This window comes from Oreochromis niloticus, linkage group LG18 (assembly GCF_001858045.2).
Source record: "Oreochromis niloticus isolate F11D_XX linkage group LG18, O_niloticus_UMD_NMBU, whole genome shotgun sequence".
In the NCBI taxonomy this organism is placed as follows: domain Eukaryota; kingdom Metazoa; phylum Chordata; class Actinopteri; order Cichliformes; family Cichlidae; genus Oreochromis; species Oreochromis niloticus.
This window is the reverse complement of record NC_031982.2, coordinates 11,489,877-11,517,533: the sequence shown is the minus strand read 5'-3', so window position 1 is coordinate 11,517,533 and position 27,657 is coordinate 11,489,877. Positions and strand designations below refer to the sequence as shown.

Sequence of the window (27,657 nt, the reverse complement as noted above, 5' to 3'; positions counted from 1 at the left end):
GACGAAAGAAGAAGTAGCAGGAATTTAAAAAGGCAAAACAAAAATATCTACAGCAGATAAGCAGTATCCGAAAGTCATGACCTTACGAAACAGTTAAAAAAAAAAAATCCAACAATGACCTGACACAGGAACTGATAGATACAGCTGGTCCTTGGCAGTCCAGTCCAGAGGATCCATCTACGGTTCATTAAAACCTCTTTAGAAAGGGCAACTGTCAAGAAGCCATTCTTAAGGAAGGGAAACAGAGAGAAAGCCAAATTTTACAACACCTGAGCTGACAATCAGAGTCAACAGGTCTGATCAATGAATTCAAATGTAACATTTTTAGTTTAAATCATCGACAGGATAGAGGCGCAACAGTGTCTACAGCCATCTATAAAACACGGTGGAGCCTCTGTCATGGTTTGGGGCTGAATTTCAGTCAATGTCAACCAACGATCTTGGTTAGAAATAGCCTATGAAGGGAAAAAATTGCCATCAAATTTTGATGTACCATACAATACCATCTGTAAAACTTCTGAATGGCAATGATTTCATTTTTCAGCAGAACAATGACCCCAAACCCAGTCATTGCAGTAAAAGCATATCTGTATAGAAAAACACACAATGCAACACTATCAGTCATGGGCTGGCTTCCTCAGAGCCCGGACCTCAAGTTTATTAAAAGCGTGTGGGATCATCTTGATAGAGAACAGGCAGTGTGGCATTGGCATTGTAACTCTTCATCTACTAGATGGACTGAGTTCAGATATAGAATATTATTATAGTCAAAAGTTTAATCCATTTGTCCACCAAGACCCAGTTATGAACTAGTGACCCGACCAGGGTCACTAGTTCATATGACCAGGGTCACTAGTTCATATGACCAGGGTCATTAGTTCATATGGTCTTCATATGTTTTATATCTCGTTAAAAGATTAAGGTTTTTGGAGGTGTTTCAGAGGCAGATTTGGTAACATTTAAACAGGCTTGGCATACCTGGAAAAAAAAAAAGAAGAAAACATTTCTTATTTTATTGATAATTAATATTTGCCTCCTTAGTACACTCTGTTGGGTCAGCATTATGCTTCAGGACAGGTCTAACTACATTAAAGGAGCAAAGCACGAAAGACAGAAAAATGTTACTTATCAAAGACTATGGGATTCACTAAACTCTATATCATTTATATCTGTTACCATCTCATCAGCGTTCTGTGAACAACACGGAGCCAGAGTGAGAAATTTGGTGTAGATGTTTAAAATTACTTTCAGACTTTGAGCTCTGCCCGATAAAGTGAAGTGAAACGTTCTTTCAGCTGTGCACTAAAGCTGAGATGTCGCTGCATGCTGGGCTGTTATTGTCATCGCAGCATGTTTGCATTAGATAAACATTAACAATATCTGACAAAGGACAGCTGGATACAGAAATCCTCCACATGCATTTCCCCCCTATTTTAAAAGGGAATTACAAACAGGCCCAACTTAAAGCCTCTTGCCCCTTGGAGGCTTATTGAGCAATAAAAATAAATAAATAATAATAATCCTGTGCTCAGACTCCTATCCTCCACCTGCCCTGGAGTCACTTCTTTTCCTATGTTACCATGGTTACATTACAACCAAATTACACTCCTCTTAATGGCAGGTGAAACAGCTCCACTGTGTCTTTAGTGCCTGAGAACAAGAAACAATAATTAGGAGGGTTTATCCTTAAAACAAAACTAATGCTCCAGATGTTTTGAGTTTCGTGCGAATTTCAATCTGCAAGTGAGGTAGTTTCACTGCACTCCATACGGAGTCATAAATGAAACTCAGAGGTGTTCTTTGTTTGGTTTTTTGGGGGGTTTTTTGTTAGAGGGGATGAAAAGCTGCTGCTGCAGCAGTGCAAGTGAAATTAAAATTCCCAATGCAGCCAAGAAACAGGTACGGACACGCAAAGACCTTTTCTTTTTCTCTTTCCCCTGCAGACTGATTCGTTTGTCATCGATGGCACAAATACCACCTCTGTTTTTCACAAAAAGCTCGTTTGTCTTCAGCGACTGTGTAGTCCGTACAGCTTTTGTATCGGCTCAGTGGGAAAACGAGAAGGAGAGGATCTCCCAGGGGGGATTCAGAGACTTCCACATTCTCACTCAAGGCTCAAGTCATGAACATTAAAGTCAACCCAAACTACAAATTCTTTCTCCACAAATAAGGTGAGACAGCTGCAGTTTCTAGTAATGACACAATAATAATAATAATAATAATAATAATAATAATAATAATAATTCTGTAGAGTACACTGTCAGAAATCTAAAGGGACACGCGCAGAGTGATGTCTTCTTAAATAGTGTATTTTTGCGGGGGTTCCGCAGTCCAGATGTGCGGTGCGCCTCCACAACACCCCCGCGCGGCGACGTGACCACGCAAAGCCTACCAGGGAGAAGTGTCAAGTTTGCCGTTCCCTTCCCCGAGGACACCGGAAACCAGCAGATTTCATAATAAAAGATGTGTAAACCGTTTGGTTTTAATCAAGTAAAAGTAAATGTTTGTTAAGTTATCTGGCAGCACGGCTTAATAGGTAATAAACTAAAAACACGGTGGCCGGAAGTTGATTTTAGGCTCACATGCCGTCCCTTTCTTACCTCGGCAGGTTAGTAACGACGGTTTTAGGGTGTTTGAAGCTTTTAACACTAATGGCTGTATTTGATTTAGGTAGTCCCAGAGTCCCAGTGCGGACTTCACTCCCCACACACTAACATGTTTGATAAGTGTCAGCAAGATCAGACAGCGCTTTGTTAGGACGCTGGAGAGGCTTCATGGGATCCTGCACCTGTGGCTCTCCTGTAATAATAAGTCACATACTGGGTCCTGCTTTTTTTTTTTTTCTTTTTTTTTAGTTAGAGTCAGTCCACCTATCACCTGTGCTCAGTAAATTCAAATATGGGAAGCCCACTTGGCCTGCACGACACTGTAAAAACCTTTTTAAAAATAATTTTAAAGTCATTTCATTCAGGATAAAGGCACAGCAGGTAAACGTTGCCTTATTTAAAAAAAAAGGTTGAGTATTCCGCTTTTACGCTCTGCGTTGTGTCCGCCTCTCTAACCGGAAGCTGTGCGTCCTCCCTCCGTGTTACTTGACGCTGACCATTGAAGGAAAACGGAGCAGAAGAGCGAAACATGGCGACTTCGAACAATCCGCGGAAATTCAGCGAGAAAATCGCTTTACATAACCAGAAGCAGGCGGAGGAGACGGCGGCGTTTGAAGAAGTGATGAAAGACCTGAGCATAACCCGAGCAGCGAGGGTAATGACACCGGTTCTTGCCTTTTCCTTCCCTCCCTCCTGTCTGCGCTCCGTTTGTTTTCAGCGAGCTGTCAAATAGGCATTTGTAGCGCGGCGGCTGCACGCAGAACAGGTAAACAATAACAAACGACGCTTCCTGCCAGCTGTGGCCGATTTTCTCCTGTCGGTGGACGGCCAGCTGAGCGGACACGATGTAGCGGTCCTCAAATGTAGATGCGTACTGCGGGTCCATCTTTCCTAAAAGTTATTGGCTACAATTTTTGTCCCACGCAAGTGTAAAGCAAAGGGGCGTGCATGCGTGTTTGACAGCGCGCGTCCAGCACCGCGATTTTCCCTTCATCTCGTGGGCTTAGATAAGAAGCGATTAACCTAAAGCATATGATATGATCCGTGAACGTAGACATTGACATATTTTTTAAAAAATGAATTAAAAAATCGTGGCGCATACAGGGATATATGTTAAGGTGTGTGTGTGTTTGTGTGCATATACACCGCGGTAAACTTGTCTGACGGGTCCTCAGGCCTGTGTGCACTGCAACATGAGTGACATTTACGCCAAAGATGAAGGCCAGCAGATTATGTGGAATTTAAGCCACATACAGCACGGGCCTCCAGAATAAATCCTATGGAGGCAGGGCTTCAGTGGAGACCGCTGCTGAGTGGAAATATGATGGACTTAACATCATCGCAAGCATCAACCACAAACGGGATCCTATCTAAGCTCTGTTTCTCTGAATCTGTGTGTGTGCCTCTGCTAAGCAGACGATAAAGAGCAACTTAAAGGTCTTTCTAGAATCAAAAAAGCATTCAGAAAAGCAGAAGTATCGATAATAAAATGTAACAGTAGATATCGTAGATGCTGGTTCACAGTCACACAGCAATGGCAGACTGTAGTGACTTAAAAACTTCTAAACATGTGTATTGCTTAAAAAAAAAAATATTATTAGGAATACGTACTCACCCGACACTTTGTTAGGTACACCTTACTGGTGCTGGGTTGGACCATTAATTCCTCTGTGTGATTTGTCACCGCAGTTTCCAGTTTTTAGCTGACAGGACTGGCACCTAATGTGGTCTTCTGCTGCTGTAGCCCATCTGCTTCAAGATTCAAAGATGTTGTATTCAGAGATGCTCTTCTGCACAGTTTGGTTTTAATAATTCTTTTTTCAGGGTTATTGTATCTTCTATCTCAGCTTGAAATACCAGCTCCCTTGGTCCTGATGACCATACCACGTTCAAAATCACTTAAATCACCTTTCTTCCCCATTTGGTTTGAATTTAAGGATCTTGACTTGACAGGTCTACATGCATAAATGCACTGAGTTGCTGCATTGTGACTGGCTGATTAGATTTTTGCATGAACAACCAGCTAAGAAGGTGTACCTTAAACAAGTGGCCAGTGAGGGCACACTTAAAAATCGCTTGGTTTTAACTGAATATATACCAATCAAGTACATTTCATTTCAACAGGTAACTTAAATGTAATGTTTTACATTGCACTTATGCAACATGGAAAATTTACATGTAACCAAATGACCAAAAACCATCAGTTTGGGAAAACATGTTAAGAAAAATGGCCTCCCTACGCTTCACCTTTAAACACGTCCTTATCTGGAAACTAATAGAATAAGTTGCGTCAGAGTTATGACTTTATTATTATAGTTCCATATTTTTAGATGGTATGTCTAGACAGGTTGGTCCCCTTTGAGTGGAGGCCTGTGGCCTCGTTTTTTAAAATCAAGATTTCATTAAGTATGCAATCAGTTGTTTGTGTGTTTGGCTGTCAGTAAGATTATGCAAAAAACTTGAAGCTGAATATCATTAAAACCCAGTGGAGAGGTGGAGTATGAGCAAACCCATTAAACAGAGTGAAGCCGGATCGCTTTCTTCAAAACTGCGAGATGGGGCAGTGAAACTGGTGGAGGATGCACTTTTCCAGTCATTAATGGAAAGACAAACATTAGGTAGCTCTTGTTTGAGCCAGAGTTAGACATGCTGGAAGGATGCCTCGGTTTAGAGTTTCACCCTTTCACACTGTTGCCTCCCTTTGTGCTCAACTCTTACTCTGATTTTTCTTTTGTGCTTCTCTCCGTACATGGCGTCTTGTGATTAAAGTGACCCAGACTTCCTATTCTGTTGTTACAGTATCTAATCCGTTGCATCAGACACCGCGGTCATGTAGTTAAAGAAATATACTCTGAGGTTGGAGGCTTATCAAAATACACCACTGATGCAGGCATAGTAATTGTTATTATTAGATTTTCTGCCCTGCCAACAGTAAGCAGTGGGCTTGCATAAGCCAATTTAATTGACTGGTCATGGGTTCTCTGATTGGATACGGAAAAGGAGGCTGTTTTGAAATAAACACTGGAGTGACAGTTTGGAGGGTTTTCCTTTGAAATGAAGACAGGCGCATATTGAATTATATCTATACTGCTTTGCTTCCACCATGGCATTCATAATCTATTCACACTAAATAAAACAGAATCCGTTAAATTTGACACTAAATTAGCAACAAAATTGCAACAAAATTTGTCAAAAAATTAAACAGCTTTTAGTTGTCCATCACTTCGATCTTCCTTTCCTTTACTGCTAAAATCAGCAAGTCTCACTTTTAGCACTTCAAAAAAATTAAGAAAAATCCAGAAACAGTCCTTTAATTTAAATTAAACAATCATTCAACTTAAAAAGAAAATGTTCTAGCAGGATATCATATTCAGCTCTCGTTATTAACAATATCACGGGCCTGGTCTTGTTTTTAGGTGTGTGGGGTGTTAATAGCTAATTTATTACGTCGCTGTAACTGGAGTGTGGACTTAATGCGAGCGAGAAACCCTTTTATTTCTTTTCTAAATTTCCCATAAATGCCTGTTGATTTACCTGATGTTGTTCTGCTTGCAGTTGCAGCTGCAGAAGACCAAGTATTTGCAGCTGGGGCAGAACCGTGGGCAGTACTATGGAGGATCCTTGCCAAACGTCAATCAGATTGGAAACAGCACTATCGACGTGCCTTTTCAGGTACAGGATTGCTTATCTTTCCTTTGCCTTTCACATATCAACTGAAATATTCCTGGTGTTGGTTAATTAAATCTGTGGCCTGAACAGCAAAAATATAATGTGTGATATAAATAAATAAATACCCCCCCTTTTTTCCAATCTCTATGGGTAAGTAATATCCTGCAGTATTGACTGGTTGCTTTTTTTGGACATCCTGAGGTTCTTTTTTCCCTGGACTAAATATTCTTGTGCAGGAAGTCACATACTTTGTGTAAGTCACTTATGTAAGCAGTATATGAACAAAAATAATACTTTATTTAGAGTAAAGTGTAGAAGGCAGTGTGAGTATCCAAGGCCACAGCCTACATTAGGTTTGTATACGGTTGTAGCGTGGCTCGACGCAGTCACAGAGCTCTGTCCAATAAACACTGTGTACACAATCCTGCAATAACTTTGAAGTTTATGTGTTGCTGCCGCAGCGTAATAAGAACGTTCTCGAAGCCACGTCTGTCACACCAAATTTGAATTGTGTGTTTTATGTGCAGGGAGCCACAGCTTCGTGCTGGGGTTCAGTGCACTCGGCAACAACGTGAACAGAAGCAGAAGTTTTTTTATTGCTTTAAATTGTTTTCAGGAGCAGCTTCAAAGGTGGCAGGAAAGGATTTGCATTAATTGTCGAAAGAAACATAAAAGAAATGTCAGTCGTCAGTGAAAGCCTTAAAACTGATATTGCATAATAATGAATGTTAGAAATTGAAGGGGAAAAGGGTCAGGAGGTTGTGTGTAATTTGTTCTGAATAATAGGTTTCATTTTATTTGGGGGGAAAAAAAAGAAAAACTCATCAGTGCTATCTGCCACGCGACTGCTGTGTTGCTTAGTGTGTCAGTCTGTGTATATGAGAAAGAAGAGCTGCTCCATCTTTCATTCTCTCAGCCAGCGCTGGAAACAGTCTCTTGCTTGAAAGGCACTGAAGCTGCACACCAAGACAGAAAACATCTGACATGTGGGCTAAAAAGCTCTTGTCCTTGAAATTTCCACGGAATAGTTTTCCTATCAGACAAATGGAATGATAAACAAAAACCTAAAATGTAATGCAGTTTTGTAGCTTTAATTTTCTTTGCCAATGAAATAACAACCTACAAAAAAACAACAAACAAACAAGCTGAAGAACATGCGTAGAACATAATGCACACATTTCAGATTTTCTTTTTCCAGTCTTCCGTGGTCCTTTTCACCCCGGGCCACTTTACCTTTCATTCCTGTGCTACATGCTCAGAGGAAATGTTTATTCTCTGCTGGCCAAGAGCAGTGTAACTGAGGTAAAGTGCTGACTACCTTGGCTGCCGCAGTGCTTTTTGTAGATTAATGACCTCAGAAACTCTCTTGTTATTGCTACACATTCAGCTCTGTCTAATACTGCAGGCTGGTGAGGAGCTGGAAGGTGATGTTTGCAATTTGACCAGTTCGTTACACATTTTTTTTTCTTGTCGTTGTTTGTCAGAATTCAGGGCTCGACATGAACAGGTCGACACGACACCACGGCTTGGTGGAAAGAGTCTACCGCGACCGGAACCGCATCACATCGCCCCACCGGAAACCCCTGTCTGTTGACAAACACGGACGGCAGATATCCTTTTGTGCCGCCTGTTGGGTGAAGTGTTGTTTAATGTTGGTTTTATCTGGTTTCTGAGCTTCAGTTTAAATCAGAGTGCTTGGTCAGAACTTGACTTGGTCAAATTTTCTTTAGGAGCAGTAGGGTGGCATTTCTGCAGATTATTAGGAATTTACACCATGTTATCCTACCAATACATGCCCCATGCTACCGTATTTTTTGGCCTGTTCATGCTGTTGGAAGCCTTATATACTTAATCACACTGAGAAAAAACAAACAAACATGTTTATATCCTAAAAATGGGTCAGTTTAACCCATTCCTAGGTGCTTACTAGGCATGAATATTTCAGCTTTTTGTGGATTCGAATGAGAAGTAGCTTTGAAATGAAAAACGATAGGAATCTCTCATAAACTGCTGTAGGCGCATGAAGCCTAAAAACAGGTCATTTTAGCCTGTCGCTAGGTGGTTGCGGGGCAACATGATGCCATCATAATGTATCATGCATAATTTAGCTTTTGCGAATACAAATTAAATGTTACTGTTGTGAAATACAAACGATACAGTGCTTTTATAAGGTGCATAAGTGCTAAAAAATGGATCATTTTAAACTGTGGCTAGGTGGTTGCTAGGCAGTGCGATGATGCCGCAGTATCTGATATAGATAAGAACCTTCCGGGGCCTAAGATGAACTTGTGTGCAAAGGTTTGGTTGTTCATCTTCTAATGGTCTCGGAGGAGTTGGTGGACAAAGAAACCAACGCACAGACAGACAGAGATTTCATGTATTATGATAAATATTCATTGGGAGGAGTTTGGCTGGGAATAACATGGTGTCAACAGCTGAACATTAGCATCGTGGAGATGTTAATAAACCATAGTCTGCACACACCCACACAGTTCTGAGAGCAGGACTAATCACACAGTATAAGTGAAACCACCTGCGGGCTCTCATCATTCTCCAGCAGAAGTCAATGCAAATCTTTAAACTGTATTATTGTTTTTTTAAAGCTTAATATATGCATTTGTGTTTAAATGCTCCTCCATGGTAGCATTATTGGAAAATATACAGTGCCGAACAAGCAATTATTGACACCTTCCTATTAATAATGCTGTTGTATTCAGCCAGGTTTTGAAGTGGAAGCACTTCTTGATTTCAGATTTTTAGATCTTAATCAAACTGTTTGTGGGCATTTTTGTAAAAGACTTCAGCCTGCAGATAATGAAAGTGTACCCTGTATTGTAGAAGATCACCAAGCACAGTGCTTTATTTATTTATTTATTTTTTGAATTCGCAGAAGAGAGTACACTGATTCTGCCAAGGCTTTCATTCTCCAGCTGTTATTTCTTAACCTGCGATGTCACATTGACAGCTGTCCATATGGCTCAGTATATCTCTCGCCGCCACCTGATACTAGTTGGAGGAGGTAAGACAGTCTCTGATAATGACACAATGTATCGGCATGGCCTTCTTGCAACTAAATACATTTTCTTTTTCACCTGTCATGAAGAAGCGTGTTCAGATAATAACGCAAGACACATTCAGAGTGGAAAGACCCACAAGACTAACACTCTGACTGTGAAATCCTTCTGCATTGTCACATATTTAATGACTTTCACAGATTTCTGTCATTGAGAAAAAATATTAAAATGTTTATATTTACACTGCAAACTATGAGATTGTCCGTATTCCAGTGTTAACATTTAAAAATAACTGACTGCTGCACGTAATGTTGTTGTCGCGCAGTGCTGTAGTTGCCCACTATGTACTTTTTTGTGCTGTTCGGGTTGATCGCCTTATGTGAGTTTAAAATTCTTGTGCTGCAGGACAAACTCTGACTCAGCACTGCATCAGAGCACACTAACTCCTGCCCAGCAGGCCTCCTTCACTGGAGGATCACAGGAGCTGCAGCCAAAACGAGGTACGCAAGATTTCAAAGATGTTCTCGCCATGTAGCGTGAGAGACATGTTCATTAGTGTGGTGTGTGTCAGCTCACTTCATACAGACACCCTGCATGAAATGAGCTGTTAGCTCTGCCTTGAATTAGTCTATTTGTGCTTTTTAAATGAGTGTTTTTTTGCATTATCTGCAGTATTCAGTGTTATTTGGGGGTTTTTTTTGTTTTTGTTTTTTGTGATCCTGTTTAGTTTTTGTGGTATTTTGTTGCTTTCTCCTGACGACTCAGTGGAAGCGCCCTCCAGTGTATGATGAAAGGGTTTGAATGCGGCTTTGAAGGCAAGAGGAGGAAAATTGATTGCTGTGAAGATGGGGTGCATTCAAGTACCATGTGAATTTCGCTCCTAATGGCCATGTGAGGGGAATTATGTCAATTTTAGAAGCACTTTGGTTGAATTTGTATGTATCATCTTGGAGAAGTGTTTGTGCTTTTACCCATTATTTCCATTCAGAATTCTTTTTTCTTTTACTAATGTCACACTTCTTGTCTACTTTCTTTTTTTTTTGGTTTTGTTTTTCCTCTTTTTTAAAGGAACCTTTTTCTTCTCACTGTCACCAAGTGCTTACTCAAAGGGAATTGCTGGGTACCTTGTTTGTATCTTACAATGCAATAGTGCTTGGATATATATAAATTTATGTATATATATGTTGTGACTTGACGCTACATAAATTAACGACTGCACTTACTCACTTGATCTCATTAAATGAAGGCAGTTATTATGAGCTTCAACAGGCGGGACATCTGTAGATCCAAGAGATTGAGGAGATTTATTTTTTAATTTCTCCATTTCTCTCTCTCTCTGTGTCTCTCTCTGTCTCTCTCTCTCCAGTCCTCCTACTCACTGTACCGGGGTCTGAAGCAATTAAACAAGAGGTGGATGAAGATGGACAGAAACATATCTGGGACAGCAAAAAAGTAAATCTTCACACAAAATGTTTTTCACTTGAGTATCTCACCGGTCTTCATGATACACTAGTTGTCTTTTTTCTCCCACTTTAGAACATTTCAAGATCCAAGCCCTGCAAAGTTCCTGGAATCCAGTGAGTTTTACTGTCTTAGGTTGTCTAAGGATACCTTCCTCTATAGTCTGAGTAACACAATGAAATTATGTTTCGGTGTAAATATTTTGGGGGGGGCACTTTGGTCTCACTGTTACGATATAGTGTTTAAATCCAGAAAGGAAGCTTCGGCTAGGTACGTATTTACACAAATCTGATGAATGGGTGTGAATAAAGCATAGTTTTGAACTGAAAGCATCTGACAGTAGTTCAACATTTTCATTTTGACTCTCTCAACTGCCAAAGGAATGAGAGTGTGGAGCCAAAAGATTTGCAAAAATACCATGGGCCAAATGCATGAAGTCCAAATATCTCTGGACTTGTTTGCCTTGAGAGACATTTCCAAGTAATCTGAATAAGCTACTTGGTGTTGGCGGTTCTGCTATTTCATCACCGAGTACATCGAGCATGTCATCACTGGAGAGTTTACGGCACCCATCTGTTTTTCTGCAGCATTTTCCCGTCTCCAGAACAGCAGCTGACCGCTTCGATGAAACCAGCAGCCCACAACACTGGCGGCTCTCTTCCCGATCTGACCAACATCCAGTTCCCTCCTCCGCTGCCCACCCCGCTCGACCACGACGACCCAGCTGCCGCCTCGTTCGGCTCCCAGAGCAGCACGCAGGCTCTGGGTAACACACAAGGTGGTAATAAGCACTCTCTGCTCTGTTCTCTCTGGACATATCTTACAGTTATGCGCAGGATATGAAGAATCTTGCATTTCAGCATTTGCCACTTGTTTGGTGTAAGGTTGAGTCTTTAAGGAAACTGTTTTCTTGTGCTGGGTAGGAGTGAACACCTCTCAACCCACAGTAGCCATGGAAATCCAGGCCGGGCAGGATAATGTGGTTCCTATGATCCTGAACGCAGGAGACTCCCACCAGCACCAGAACCTGCAGCTCTCCCCAACAACTCCACCTCTCACTCTCTCCCAGGTACTCAAGAGGAAAACGTTGTACGTTAATAGACATATAAACAGTGTCATGATTTATAATAAGGCAGACTACAAATAGTGAAATGAATGCTTTTTGAGGTTTCTGTCATATAAAGTGCTGTGCTCCCAACAGGCGGCCATTAATGCCATGAACCTGGAGCAGCAGCTGTCCCAGTACGCCTTCTTCAGCCAGCAGCCGTCGTCCCAGACACACCCAAACCAGCAAGTGAGTTTCTATCCAAAGCCACAGCTCAAAACATAATATACTTCATCTCATTCATATGTACGAACATCCAGTTTTATATAGTATTATGACCACTTGCCAAAAAAATCAGTGAATGAGTCAACAGCAGTTTTTTAACTCACACGTGTGGCTCCTTTTGTTTTCATTTACCCGTTTTAAACATCCAGAGGATGGCTGAGCGTTAGTCCATCTGCATATGAAGCAATTCGCTCACCGACTGCCGCTTTACAGCTGACAGTTGGTCGCCCTGCCCTGTTGTTAGTTACTTCAAACAATCACCTCAGAGTTGAGAGCAGTTTAACTTGGTTTCTGCTCACAGCTAAAGCCACATCACTGCTAGTCACTTCCTCTTAGAATGTCTATCACCTTAGGTCAGAGTTATTTGAAGCCGAAGAGATAAAGGGAAACTTTCAGCACAACACAAAGCAATGTGCTCTCCTACACAACATGCTGCCAGTGCAGATGTTGCATATCGCTGCCCCCTCCCCCTGGCGCTGACTCACTTTCTCTCGCACTCCCTCGCTTTTACCCGGGGTTTGTGGACATCTTTTCATTTTCTTCGCAGTTTTGGTTGCATTTCCTCTCCGGTTTTCTCTTTTCTGCCGCAACCGTTCCTCAAACTTTTCCTTATAAGGAATTATATTTCTTGGGTCCGCTATAGTAGCTGCAGTGGATTCACACTCGAATCACACTCTCGAACTTGTCACGCTTTTAAAATTGTAGTCATGTACAACATACAGAGAAGCGTCTGATCATGTTTGTTATTGGTAGTAGTAGAGAATGAGTCATTATCATCTGAAGTTAAGTCTAAATTTTGGAATTGATGAAATAATTTACTTAGTAAAAGTTAATCTGGGTCTTCCAGCCAATCAGAGTCCTGAATTTTCAGTGGCCGTGGCATAGACCTCAGGAAGTTTCACTGGAAGTTAGGATCGAGTCCATTCCTTTACAGACCTGTTGCTGTGTTTCAGTTTGTGACTCTGGCGTTGTGGTCTGCTTTCTATTTCATCAGTCTGTCAGCTCCCTAAGCCTCCAATCTCGGGATTATGTTTATTAATGCAAGTACAGCTAATCTCCAAGTCTTTCCAACTTCTTCCAATAATTTTGGATTTATGAATGTTTTCATTCTTTTCATTCTAAGAATGTTCATACATATTATCTCTGTTTATCACATGAATGCTAAACCATTTGAAACTATAGCTTTATGTTAAATGTTACTGAACATGTGTCCTAACAAACTGTAATCATGAAGCCATTCATGTTTAACTGAAATGAAAATTTTTGTTCCACAGCCCATTAAAAAAAAAGAATATTACAAAACTTTGACGTTAGCCAGACTTTAAGATCTCAGACTTAATGTTTATCTGCAGCTGCTGCTCCTTTTTAATTAGATTGATAGCATCCAGATGTGGCAGATTGTGAATGAGTGAGTAAGATGAAAAATGAGGGGAAAATAGATAAACTGCATTTAATGACGATGATGCCTTTTGGCTCTCATGGGAATATTCGACTTACTTTGACTTACTTACTTTTACTTGTCTGTGATTCTGTCAGTCACCTCTCTATTGTTGAGATGTTTAATGAGATGGAATTAGAGACTAACCACACCAGAGTTATAGCAGCAGCAGTTCATAAATGAATTATTATAACCATATTTTTTTAATAAGGTTACAAATAAATAATAAAGCCTATGATGATTTCAGTTACCAGTTAGTTGGAAGAAAACTTTGCAAACCCTCTGATATTCCTGTCACGTCTGCTTTTATTTCATTTACTTTGGTTACATTTTGAGCAGATCTTCATTTTTGCCACAGTTGACTAAAAATAGAAACACACCCAACAACTGTGCTTTCCACGTCTTTATTCAACATACTGAGTTATCATCACAGAGGCTGTAAAAAAAATAAATGAATCTCTGCTAATTGCTTCTCCAAAAGCTGTTTGGATTCAGGTGTTCCAATTATGAAGATGAGACTAGAAGTGTGGGTTGTTGAGGTTGTTCTCAGTAAGAAAGCCATAGAGAGTTTGCTCTTGTGATAACTATGACTCAGTCACAAGAGCTTTCTCGCTAGGGCTTTTGCACAAACCTCTTAAAAGCTACAGACACATTTCTAAGAATCTAGGCGTTCATCGGTCCACAATGAAATAAACAGAGGAGATAGTGACGTGGGGCTATTGGGATCACGGCAAGTGCGAATACACGCGGTCCTGAAGAAGGTACAAAGAACCCAAGGCTAACTGCAAAACACCTGCAGAGATCTCGCTAACTTGCTAAAATCTTTGTTCGTGTGTCTCAACTCCCAGAACAACAGATGAGACGCAAGTATAACAGTTTGACAAAAAATACACAACGATTTACTTAGAGGGTCAAAAGGCACCGGATGCCAAAAGTAAAACCATATCCCTGCTGCCTCAGGGTCTGGGAAAAAAGAAATTTTACAGGAGAATGTCAGTACAGCAGTCCTTGTGCATAGTCAGGTCAGACTCTTCACCTTTGCCTAGAAAGTTTATATGTGTTCTTTTTTACATTTTGGCATGAACTTTGACAATAAAATTCAACAAAAACATATAAAACTCTAAAATCTAAACTCTTAAAGATATCACCTAAAAGGCAACTTGTAGCCTTTTATGTGATTTTTTTTTTCTTTTGATGTGTTTTCATATCTGCCAAGATGTAATAAAATAAGATATGAATATAATGCGTGTGTGATAAGCAAGCATTAAAATTATACAGTGGTGCTTAAAGATTAGTTATCTATTTATGAGTCCACTGCTTATTTTCCAGCAGGCGGGTCTGGTCCAGCTGCCGTCCTCGGTGAACTCCTGCTCCCCATCAGACAACCAGGCGTCCTCGCAAACCAACATGACCATCGACATGAACGCGGTGAGCAGTCTGTGTCTCGCTGATTTGCTGTAACAACAACCCAGCGATGACTGGTTCTCCTTGGCTGGTTCCCAGTTTTCCCGAAGAACAGTTTTCAGACGGTGTTAACGTGTTGGGCTCGGGGTTTCGCAAACACACTGCCACGTCGAAGCAATCAGAACTGATATCGTAGAGATTCAGCTGTGACGTGAAGTTGTCCAAGAGTGTGTTTTGTAACAGACGTTTCGCTTGGGGGACAAAAAAAGACATTAAAATAGGACCGTGTGTGACAGTGCAATTGTTCTTTCTTTGTTATTTTAACTATGATACAAAACCATAATTTTGCAGTCCCAGAATTTCTTTGTTTCTCTGCAGAGTTCAAGTCCCCCCCAAAAATCACTAAAGCAGAATGTAAAAAATGCACAAAGAGATTCGCAAAACATCAGTGAATGTGAAAGCTTCTGTAAGGCGCTGCTTTTCCTTCAGATCTTGGCTCTCGCTGCTTCGCTCCACTGTTGCGATGGGAATGTGTTTGGATTACTCCAGAAATGAAGTGGCCTACATTCTCCTCATCTCCGTAAAAGACTGTGCAGTGTGAGGTCACGGAAAACGCAGAGGAAGCTCGCTGGGATCTGGATCTTAGACTTGTATTCTTGTTATTAAACCGCTAATAAGGAAATGTTTGATCATTTTACAGTCAAAGTAATGTCACGGAAAACATCACCTTCTTTCATTTTCAGGCGAGTTCAAACAGGTTTACTCGACACCACTGACCAGGTCACCGGTTTATAGCTCTATCCACAGACCTTGAACTCCTTTTTATCGCTCTCATCTCATGCTACCATTATTGTGGTAGGAGTTTAAAGGTTTGAACTCCTCGTTGACTTGTAAATGATTACACATTATCAGTCTCATTTGATAAATCTTAATTACTTGATGGCGTATCTGTTGCTTACTTGGAAGGTTTTATAGTACTTTTTAGATGTTTTTTTATTTTGTTAGATAGTATAAAAAAACATCTGATGATAGGAGAGAACAAGAGATAGCAGAGTGGGTTTTCCCTGGTCACTATTTTTAAAATATTCACTTGCTCAGGTTTAATTTCCAGCGATATTCTTACTAATTAATCCCCTGTAGTTTTCAGTCTTTCACCTTTTTTTTTGCTACTACTCCACTGATGTGAGGTCTACACATCACTCGTCACATATTGTGATCATATTAATTACATTTCAGCATTAGCTACAAGTATATACAGGTTCAATATTCCTCTGATCCCCAGTCTCCTGCAAGAAAAACACCACAGACATGGTTAACCAAAGCTCCTTGTCCAATAGGAGAAGAGTTACACACAACGAACGATGGGGGGAAACAAAAAGACGGCCTCCAGTGTGAATAACTCAAATGTATCCTCTTGTATCAGGCCTCGTCCCTTCAACAGTACCGCAGTAGGGTTGGATCCTCTGCCAATCAATCTCCAACCTCTCCCGTCTCCAATCAAGGCTTCTCACCCGGAGGCTCGCCTCAAGTAAGGGCGTGTGGACTGAACGAGCTGCTGGCTCGCTTTGTATAAACGTCACCGTCCCTTGCATCGTAGTGCTGTGGTTATCTCTGCTGAGTAGGACTCCGTGCAGCTTTTTCTTGTTGATACAGATCTGGGCAAAAAGATAAAATAAAAAGCGAGCCCTTCAGCAAGACCCATAACATCAAAACAAGCATTTTTCCCCCCTTAAGTTAATTGTATTGTCATTATTTACGTAGTTACACACGATTACTTTCTGTGTTTTTTAAGCCAATAAAAGAATAATATCTATTAGTATCTAATAAGTAGATAAAACACAGTGCAGCCTCTATTAGTTGACATTTTTACGAGCAATAGCAGGAAATCCTGGGGTTTCTTTGAGTCTGAGCCTACCGACATGCACAGCAGCATCATTAACCTTATGAATCACTGATGCGTTTTCCATGCTTGACATAAGAGGAAGTGAAACAGTGCAGTGAAGGAAATACTCTGGGAGAAAGCTGTCTGTGTGTACTTAAAGTTAATAATATACACATAGAAAATGTGCATTAAAAAGTTTGTTATATTCCTGATCTGAATGATCACATTAAGCGCTGACAAACTGTGAACCCTGAGCAGCTCTTGTTTTGCCCAGATCTGACCACCAGTCTCTTTAAGCAGTCTCTTAGTGTCATTGATGTGTTTTGTGATGTAGCCGTGTCCCTGACCTTCCTCCTCCTCTGCTGCTTTTTGTGGTATTTGCATCGCAACTCCACCGTTTCCCTCCCAGTCTTGCTTATTAGACTGTGAACTGGAGTTTGTTTTGTTCTTTCCTATGTTTGTCAGATCTCTGTGTTTATTGTGGGTTTGCACCAGCACGGGGGGGGAATGGGTGAGCATCAAGGGAGATATTAATCCCCTTCGAAGGATTTTTGAGGAGAAGCTGCTGATCGGGGTTTAATCTGTGCAAACTGAACCTTCCTTGCAGCGTACTGCGTTAAGATAAACTGAACATGCCCAAGGCAAACATGGATTAGGGCTGTCAGTGATGTGTGTGAGACTTAGTAAAAGCATGTCAGATTTGCAAGAGGTAGTGCTGATAATCTTTTAATCGCCTATTGCTAAGTGTTTTTCTTAAGTATTGTCTTGAATCACACGTTTAAAAGTGCCATCTAGTAGGCCTTTACTGGGCCAAAGATTAAAGTCGTAGTTTCTGAATTTTAAACGTGCCCTTGTGTGTTTGAGATGTGGAGAGAGAGTGGTGAGTGACCGAGTTGATTCATGCTGTGTGTGCATTTCTATATGTTTGCTTTCCCAACTCGGGTCTTTCCAGAGCTGAAGTGGCTCGCTCGTAGTCCCGCCCGAGGTTATCCACAGGCCAAACCACAACTGACAGTCTGTGTTCTCTTGTTATCCTGGTCTGCCCCGTGGGGACTTGTGCAGCGCACACAGATAATGTGGTTTCGAACTAGGAGGAGCACAGACTGAGAATATGATCCAATTACTTATACATTAAGAGGCCACAATGAAACGGGAGAATTCCTGCTGCTGATTCGATGAGGACATGCAAATGTGGAATTTCGAGAGAATTAGCTTGCGCTGGATGAGTCGGTGGTGGGGAGATTAAAGCCACAGAGGGGATTACATTTTCAGTGATTCCCTTTATTTTAATGCACATTGCATCCTGTTTGGTTTGTGTTAATTAAAACGTGGAAGCCAGAAGGCAGGAGAGGATGCTCCTTTTTCATGTAAGGCTTTCCTTTTGTTGTCCTTACGTAGACGATTTTGGGCGTTTGGCAGGTTTGCATTTCAGTGTATTATGTATACAGAGAGCTGTAAGATATCGGCAGCTGATATTGAAGGATTTTGTCGTGTGATTAATTAAGCCATTTGTTTATTTCTTTTATCATATAATATATTTATTTACATATCTGCAGATTACTACAACTGTTTTTTTCTTTTATTTTTTGCAGATTTTAAATCTTTTTTGTGCAAATAAAATTAATTCTGTAAATAAGAACACGTGCAACCTGTGTTAAAGGAAGGTTTGTGCTGCAGTAATGTCACACAAATGTGCAAAACTTCATGGCAGATGCTCAAAGACTTGTAATGGCCTCCTCAAGAAAAAAAATCAGCTATTAAGCATTTTATAGAGGCATATAAAAAATGCTAATTATTCTAAGCCTTTGTATCTGGTTGCTTAGACCCGAGGTGTCAAACATGCAGCCCACTTTGATCGTTAGTGGGTCAGACCAGTGAAACTACATGATAAATGTGTAAAATTCCAGTAAAACATCTGGTAGTTTATTGCCTAGACAGTCCTGTAATTCTGAGATTATTTTTTTTAAACACAAAAGCAAAAATAAATACACTGATGGTGCATCATTCACATAAAAACACTAAATGTGTTGGCATATGCAAACTGGGTGGGCATTTGTACACTTAAAAACCCCACACACACATTTTCAGATGTTGTGATATGTTGCAGTGTTCTAGCTGCTTTGACTGTCTTGTTTTGTATATCCCGTGTTTTATGTTTAATGTATTATGTCTGAAGCCTTGATGCAGCATATATATATATATATATATATATATGCTCATATTGATGGTGCGCACTTGTAATTTTGACCTGCATCTATAATAAACAGATCACTGCTTGTTTGTTGTTGCAGCATAACTCCATACTGGGCAGCGTGTTTGCAGACTTCTACGACCAGCAGCTGCCTTCCATTCAAGCCAGTGTGCTCTCACAGCAGGTACACGCTCTGTCTGTGTCAGATAGAAACCAATCATCTTTGCATGTTTTTCCTGCATTTACCTTTCTCCTACTTCAGGGACTTGTTGCATTATTTCTTTCTTTTGGGATTGCCAGTTGGAGCAGTTCAACATGATGGAGACCCCCATCAGCTCTGACAGCCTGTACAACCAGAACTCCACCCTCAATTACTCCCAGGCTCTTATGATGGGTTTGACTGGCCACTGCAACCCTCAGGACTCGCAGCAGCTCGGATACAGTAACCATGGCAACATCCCCAACATCATTCTCACAGGTGCTGTTTCGACACTTCACACGGCTCCTCAAGTCATGCAGCAAGTGGCCTGTTAAGGCAGAAACCCAGACTCTAAAGTGTAGAACTGTTAGATCCAAGTCTGGAGGAACGCTTGTCATTCATGTTTTCTTGTGGGTCTGAACAGAAGAAGCTTCACAAAGATTTTGTTGATTACCGGATTGTTTTAATGCATCAAACTGGTTGGAAGCAACAGCAATTTGAATTAAAATGCTAAAATGAAGCATGTGAATAATAACACGCTAAGGAGAAAAAACTTTCAGCTGCTCCCAATTTAATAGGCAGTAAAGAGAAAGAGCTTGGGATGATGAGAATGGCATTAATTTTGGCGTTCATTATTCATTCTACCAAACACACAAACGCACAAAATTCTTGTAATCTTTTGATGATTTTATGCACTGTACATGATGAGATATTCAAGGTCTTCACAATTTGACACTGAGGAACGTTATTCTGAAATAGTTTGACAATTTCCTGAGCCATTTTTTTGCAGATTAGTGAACCTCTGCCCCACTCTACTGCTGAGAAACTCTGCATCCTCTCTTTTTTTCTCTCCCATACAAGGTCTTTTGTGATATGTTGCTACGATCAAATTCAAAATGCTATATATTTTTCATGAAACAGTAAATATGTCTTTTTTGTCATTTGCCACGTCATTCAGTCGACGTGTTGTTACATTTCTCACGAGTTGCACATCAAGGATAAAAAGGTGGTTGCCGTTATGATGGAAGTTGCGATGTAGATTTCCCACAGAAGTCTAAATCGGGCATAAATCATAGGATAAAAAATGAAAGTCCAACTTGATTATTTATGCTCTGAGCAGTATGAAAGTAGCGGGCTACCAAACTGACATACAATCACTAGAATGATACCTCTTGTTAAACATGCTGCACAGAGGTATAACACTTATCTGCATGTAGATTCAAAGATAACCATCCTCTTGAGCTTTGCCTTTAATAGTTTTTAAAAAATTAGCCCTCCTAATAATCAGCTTCACTTAGATATGTAATTAAGATGCCAAGATGTCCCCTTAAGTTGTTATCAAATCATAACCCACACTCCTCTGCATTCCTCTTTTGTTTTCATTGAAGTCGTCTCTAATTTTAGCCTTCCTTCTCTCCCTCAGAAACCTCAGTGAGATGAATAGTATTTGATTTTTTATTTTTTTTTAAATTTCTTGTTGTCTTTCCACAGTGAGTGGAGAGTCTCCACCCAGCCTGCCCAAGGACCTGACTGGCTCGCTGCCCACAGATGTCAGCTTTGATGTGGACTCTCAGTTCCCGCTGGACGATCTGAAAATCGACCCGCTGACGCTCGATGGCCTGCACATGCTGAATGACCCGGACATGGTCCTCACCGATCCCGCCACCGAGGACGCATTTCGCCTTGACAGGCTGTAACAAAAGCAGCGGGTGTAACAGGTGTGTGAACTCTGCTACCTAAAGCCGAGGGTCTCCGAGGAGAAGATATCTAGAATCAGGCTGATCAAGGGCCTCATCTGGGCTGAGCATCAATTCAACACCAACCAACCCAATCGACTCCCACAAATGAGCTCTTAAAATGTTTCTAAAGACTGCTGCCAGCTTCCCTTTAATGGTTCTCTCACTACCTTTTGTGACTGATGGATCCTGTTGCGATTTAGATGATATACCCGGTTTTTATTCGAGGAAGCGTAATGAAAATTTGAGGGCATAAACGGCCCGGTCTCTAATTCTCCATCAATGACTGACTAAACTATGTCTGTAGAGCAAACCCGTAATAAATCACACTATAGCGATCGCACGGCTGTTAACATAGAGTAGCTTGATGACTCAGAGGAAACACCTGTTGAGCTTAACCTCTCTCTGTGCCAAGCTGTAATGGAAGCCCCGGTGAGGCGATGAGTCACCCTTTTTTTGCAAGCTCATTTATTTTTAGGGAATGCTGAATTTTGATTTTTATCATAGTCAGTGGCGGTCATCAGTTTATGCATGAAATCACAAATCACTGTGCATACTTGTTTTGCCTTAATAGCGTCTACATTTTGGTTTTCATGCAAAGATGACTCTTATGTAGATGAAGAAGAAAGGAAAAAAAACAAAGAAGCATTTTAGGGATGGAGTAATTTTTACAGGTGGTTTGGCCTACGTAATCCGCCGTTGTGTCGTCACTACCATATCATTTTTCACCTTCATTTATCGCACCTAAACGGATAAATGAGGAATACGAGCTAGATGTTTACAGGCTTCGTTTTATATTTTACATGTACAGAATGTGATTAGAGTTTGCGTAACGGTATCTATGCAAAACTACAGTGATCGATTTGGGACTGTAAAATGAAACACACACATCGAACCCTTATACGCAGGAAGGCAGCGTGCAGGATTCTGAGAGGACGCACGGTGACCGTGCCATGTTACTTTTGAAACTGTTTCTGTTCTTTCAGACTAGTGAGGTGTAGAGATGGTGGGGGAAAAAAGGCACACAGGATTACTCCCAAAGATGTGACCTCAGCGTAGTTGAAATATATATATTTTTCCAGACAATTGAACTGCCTCTATAATAGAACAGAATTGTTGATACAAAGAGAATGTATTTAGGTCACATCTGTACAACCATGTTGTTGCCATCCTGTCATCCTCATTGCCTCTCATAACTAGCCTTTATGTCCTTAAGGACACATATTGTTTCCCCAAAGCGGATATGACATCCTGCTTTAAGTTTTATGTGTTACTTTGCTCGTTTCCCTGGCGCTACAGCGACTCTATGTATCCGTTTTCTCGTAGCGCTCGTGTTGTCCGTGCCCTTTATCGGTTCGTTCCGTATCGCTCTGGTCGCTCTCGTAGTCGTATGCTTTCGTGCTTTAAAACTCCTCCGTGAAATCAGTGCGTGTTTCAGTAGATGGGTCCTTTGAGTTCATTCAGAAACGTGTCTCATTATTGCACTTTATGCATTTATTTAAAACACTGATTTCTCAGAGTGTATATACCAAACCCCCCGTCCCCACCTACCCTCGTGACTGTTATGTGCACTGGACCTGTCTGTCCTGTCTTTGATAAAAACTTGCCTTCTTGTAAAAAAAAAAAAAATAAGAAGAAGAAGAAGGAGAAGAAAAAAGAATTGAAAAATTAAATTGAATTATAGTTATTTTTGAAAACTTCTATAAAAAAATCTATTGAAGAAAGCTGAGTTTTTACTCAGTCAGTGAGTATTTTGTTATACTGTTACACATTTTTCTTTCCTAAATTTTTTGCACACAGGTGTGTCTGTCGTGTCACTGCAGCTCTGACTGCATCATGTCAGAATAAAGAAAACCAAACAATGCTCGAAGATGTTTGTAATAAATTATTAATTAGCACAAAAAAACAAACAAACCACGGTTCAAGTTACAAAAATAGTGCATTGGACATTTGCAGTAAGTGTTATTGTAATACTGTGCCAGATGGGATGAGTCAGTCCCTGAAAAGTATTTTGCAGAATTAATATTGCAGTTCAGTGCAGGTAGAATAAAATGCAAAAGGCTCTTAAAATAGATATAGATTCATTCCCAGGACACTATTCCACACTATGAAAACGGCTGTTATGTTCCTGAAACATTGTGTCTGTCGATGTGTGTTGAGGACCCCTGTGCCAGCATATTTATTGTCATGCAACACAAAACTATGATTGAATCTTAAAATTAGATTTTTAAGCTTTTTCCTTAAAAAAACACAACAACAAAACTCTAATATTTCAGATGCATCATGTTTGTCAGTGATCCTGCGTTCTAGTTATCACTGTGGGAAAGTGGGGTGGTTGTTTTTTCTATTTTAATAATTTTGTGACTGCACGAATCTCCTTAAGTGTTTTCTCTTTATGGCTTGTTTTTAAAAATTTATTTTATTTTTATTTTTTTTTAAGGGTTAGGTCAGTTTTGTTTGTCTGAGCAGCGTGTTGTTTTGTTCCCCTTTGTTTGTTAAACTCGTCTTTTGTCTCTCTTTGATTCTGCATCGTGTATAGGCTACGTAACTGCTAAGTGAAGCCTAAAAGCATCAGATATGTGGTAATCAGCCTTTCATGCACATGTAGAAGCCGTCGTACGATACTGTGTTTTATACCGCAATATCCAGTATGCGCTTATTTCCTGTGGAACACCCACACAGAGTTTTGATTATGTCATGGTAAATCTATAGACTAGCTTTGTATATTGCTGTATGGTAGGAACAATGTTTTTCGTGCTTTATGTGATATGATGTCAAAGTAAGAAAATGCACTGAGAAATACTGTGCTGCAATATGTCATTGTGGCTCTATATTCTCTGCTGGACCTCCAGACTTTATAGTGAGCCTGACATCTTTTGTGGGTTCTTTATTTCTGTTTGTTTTTTGTTGTTTTTTTAACACTTTTTGTGCTCATGTAGATAAGCGCTGACTGATGTGTCACCTGTTACTGCCACCTTTTTTAAGCAGTAACGTTCAGGTATCGCACCAGTGTTTACAGAGACAAGAGTTTACAGCAGAGCAACGTTTGTTTTCCTCTACCTTAAAATGTTTCAGCTGAGTTAAATACTGTATCTGGAAAAACAGACTACATGCATGTAGAACCACTTGCAGTGTAGATTAGCTAAACAATTTTGTGGTTTAAACAGTGAATCAGTAATGTTGAACAGTTATTTCAATATTATTATTTATTAATTCAGAGTTATCTGACATTTCTTTTGGACCTCGTCCATATGCATTTCAAGGCCCCTGAAGCACTTTTCATTTACTTGAAAAACTTTTATTCTGCAGGAATTCCACTTCCTGTTACATATTAGACTATTTAGATTCTATTGGTCTTTACTTCAGACTAGATTTGTCTACAGCACTGTATCTTTTTTCTCCTTCTTTTTAAAGTAAAATCAACAGTTGAACCAAAGGTAAAAAAAAAAAGAAGATAGCCATAAGTAAGAGAATAAATTTTAAACTGTTATAAAACATCTTCTTTTTCCCTCAAATGATCCTATTATAGTTCAAATTATTTCATATTTATCTACAAAGTCATTTTTTAGGTTGGACACAATTACTGATTTCTACAACATGAATTAAAGGGGCACCTGTTATGCATCTCCTTCCAGTTATATTTGCTCTTAGAATGGGAGACACTAATTATAAACAAGACCAAAGTAATTACTTTATTGCGTGTTGAAGTAATCTAAAGCCTGTCCTAAATGCTTAGTTTTTTTCTACTCTTGGCTCTGTATGATGTCACTGAGAGTGGATATTCTTAATATGCTCATCAAAGTCCCCAGCGGCATAGGCCTACAGATTGTTTGGGAAGTGAAATCACTATGAAATTGATTTCTAAAACGTGTCTGTGGGTTTTATACTTGATGTCACTCGGGCCGCTTGGGTCCCAGTGACGCAACTTTCATCATCAGACAGTGAGTGTGAAGGCCCGTGCAGACGCCTGCATGCCTGCTTGTTTTTTTTGTGTGTGTGACTTGTCCAAAGAGAGTTTACAATACAATGCACCAACTACTAGGCCTGAACTCCACCCACCTTTCGTTCAAACCTTCTGTATGTGACAGATTCCTGTTCAGTATGTTTAAGAAGAGCTAAAACAGCCTGTTGCATAGACAAAAGATGACCCGAGAAGCTGCACCAGGGCCCTCTATGAGATACGTGGGGGTTATTCTGTACTGTGAATCCTGCACGTCTACTCTAGAAGAGTCAGCAGTGTTTTTGTTTTTTTTAAATGTGGTGCTGGAAATGAGCATAACAGGTCCCCTTTAAAAAAATGACTGATATATCCTGTCCACTAGATGAGAAATCTATTTTCTGCATGATGCCGAATTTCAAAGTATCTTGACATATCGTATTTTGCTTTAAACTAACCATTTATTTTTGCCTATGTTTTATAAATTTGTGGTGAAATCGTATTTTGTAGTGAAAAAAAACCACTGAGACATAACATGGACACGACGAGAAATAACACTAGTAAGAAAAACCACATACAAATACTGTACAGTCAGACTAATAGTGGCTCTGTGACACAAGCTGTTAAAACACAAGCTGAATCAGGAAGATGAAACAGAGTCATGGTCATGTAAGGTCACTCAGTGTGTTGCCCACAGCTATGAATCCTGTGAGTGCATTTCGAGGACGGCCCAGTGCTGGTTCAAGCCTCACACAATGGCAGCTAAAACGTTCTACAATGTATTTTAAGTTGAGTGAAACTATTCCACACACTGCAAATGCATTTTACTGCCGTGAAGAGGTGCACTATGTTTCTGTAGTGCACTCGCAGCAACAGGAAACATTATGCTCGTATAATATGCAAAACTAGCATTCTGCAGCAGAGCTTGGCGGGTCTGTACTTTTTTCTTTTTGAGCTAACCCTTTAAAAGCGACTGGTTCAAACCTTGTTCTTCTATTTTAACTGTTAAAATTGGACCAAAATAATCCAAGTTGGCTGTAAATGTGAGCGACGTTATAGATTTGGGGCGGGGCTTTCCGTTTGAACTGTACCTGATGTATTTTTCTCGTGTGAAGGCTTCTGTCTTTGTATCTTTGCATTATTATTTGTAAATGAGATGAAAATAAATATATCTGAATAAGCCAAGACACTTGATTTCTCGTATTGTGTCTTTTTTTCTCATTAGCTTGACTCCAAAAAATACTAGAAAACAAAGACGTGCAGCAGTAGTTTCATGGTATTTGCAGCCCCCATAACTGGCATAACTAAGACTTTCTCACCCACTCCAGGACTTCAGTTGCCCTGCCTCTCCCACTCTTTCCGCACGAACAGTTTTAATGAGTTTCTACTTCTTCTTTTTTTATGTGGGATGGATACTAAAGCTAAGACTGGTGGTGAGAGGACAGTCTTTTCTATGAGTTAAATGTGTTCTGTTTAAAGGGCTTTGCGTGGATTGGATTATGCTGTGGTTGTCAAGAAATTAGTTTGAGATGAAATGTTTTAATTCTATTTTGTTACAACAGACAACCCTAAATGTGTCTCCTCTTATTGTTGATTATCCTTAACTAAAACTAAACTAAAAACTAAAACTAGATGTGAAATAAAATGTTCATTAAAAATAAAAACTAAATACAGAAGAAATGCCCTTCCTATTTGTTTATTGGATAAGCTTTGTTATCCTAACTTGCCTACAGTCTATAAAACTGAGTCAACTGCTGTGTAAAAGTGCATTTTTAAAAATTATAATACCTATACTGATTATCCTAAATTTTGTCTCTGGGACATGCCCTTCATATAATATTACTTAAAAATATTAAAACTAACTAAAAACATTTTTAAAATGCCCAAATGCTAAAATGCCTTGTTGGTGTCAAAGGTTAGAGGAGAATGACCAGACCATCTTCAGGATGACAGGAAGACAACAGTAACTCAGATAACCACTCACTGAAGCCAAAGTATGCAGAAGAGCATTTCTGAACGCACAGCACATCAAACCTTGAAGCAGATGGGCGACAGCAGCAGAAGATCACACCGGGTGCCACCCCAGCTAAGAACAGGAGACTGAGGCTATGATTCACACAGAATCCCCAAAATTCTATAATAGCATATTGGAAAAATGCTGTCGGGTCTAATATGTCTTGAAATTCTGCTGCCGTGATCGACATCATGGATGTGCTGTAGACAAATCTGCAGCAGCTGTGTAATGCTATCATGTCAATATGGATCAAAATCTCTGAGAAACCTTGTTGAATCTGTGCCGTGATGAAATACGACAACTCTGAATGTAAAAAGGGGCCTGACCTGGTTCTAGCAAGGTCTACCTAAGGAAGTGGTTCACATTTAAAGCAAAGTCATTCTTGCATCATATCTGATGCCCCCATCAATCTAGCCATGCCTGCCCTGGTTTGCTCCCATGGACAGGGACAGGCTGTGCTCTTTGATGTATCCTTTGTTTTAGAAACTGCAGGACTCCATCTACTGGTGAAATGCTGTAATATAGAAGGATAGATTTTAGGCATGAGTAACTACTGTACTTCGCTGCGATAAACACACACACGTTTCTTTTATTTGAATGCCTGACAGAGGGTGAGCTTTGACGACACAGTGCGTAACTAATGCTCAAAACAAACAAAAAAAACAAAACAAAAAATTTGACACTTTAAAAGAGGATACTAAGTGGTTGTGATTAAATCTGTCTTGGAGATGTTAACGTGGGGGAGCTTTGGTATTTTGGGGATGCGGCTAGCTGCT

At 40.1% G+C, this 27,657-nt stretch overlaps 1 protein-coding gene across 4 annotated transcripts; it reads left to right on the top strand.

Annotated features, from left to right (window-relative positions):
• Positions 1-3,010: 3,010 nt before the first annotated feature.
• Positions 3,011-26,053, top strand: crtc1a (CREB regulated transcription coactivator 1a). 4 transcript variants are annotated; one of them, XM_013269828.3, is made up of 15 exons: positions 3,011-3,261; positions 6,162-6,278; positions 7,760-7,885; positions 9,233-9,294; positions 9,695-9,789; positions 10,656-10,741; positions 10,826-10,866; positions 11,338-11,528; positions 11,674-11,819; positions 11,952-12,044; positions 14,851-14,946; positions 16,346-16,450; positions 19,096-19,179; positions 19,296-19,473; positions 20,686-26,053. In XM_013269828.3, the coding sequence occupies exons 1-15, from the start codon at positions 3,136-3,138 to the stop codon at positions 20,889-20,891; spliced, it is 1,752 nt and encodes a 583-aa protein (XP_013125282.1). In that variant the 5' UTR covers positions 3,011-3,135; the 3' UTR covers positions 20,892-26,053. The 4 variants fall into 4 exon arrangements, with proteins under 4 accessions (XP_013125282.1, XP_005476137.1, XP_025756347.1 ...); XM_005476080.4 differs by having other exon boundaries at positions 3,017-3,261; positions 14,848-14,946; XM_025900562.1 differs by lacking the exon at positions 16,346-16,450 and having other exon boundaries at positions 3,017-3,261.
• The last annotated feature ends 1,604 nt before the right edge of the window (positions 26,054-27,657 follow it).

Coding starts and splice junctions, on each gene's coding strand:
- crtc1a (XM_005476080.4), top strand. CDS start 3,136: ATGGCGACTTCGAACAATCCGCGGAAATTCAGCGAGAAAATCGCTTTA. Junction 6,279..7,759: donor CTATCGACGTGCCTTTTCAG/GTACAGGATTGC, acceptor GTTGTTTGTCAG/AATTCAGGGCTCGACATGAA. Junction 11,529..11,673: donor GGCTCTGGGTAACACACAAG/GTGGTAATAAGC, acceptor TGTGCTGGGTAG/GAGTGAACACCTCTCAACCC.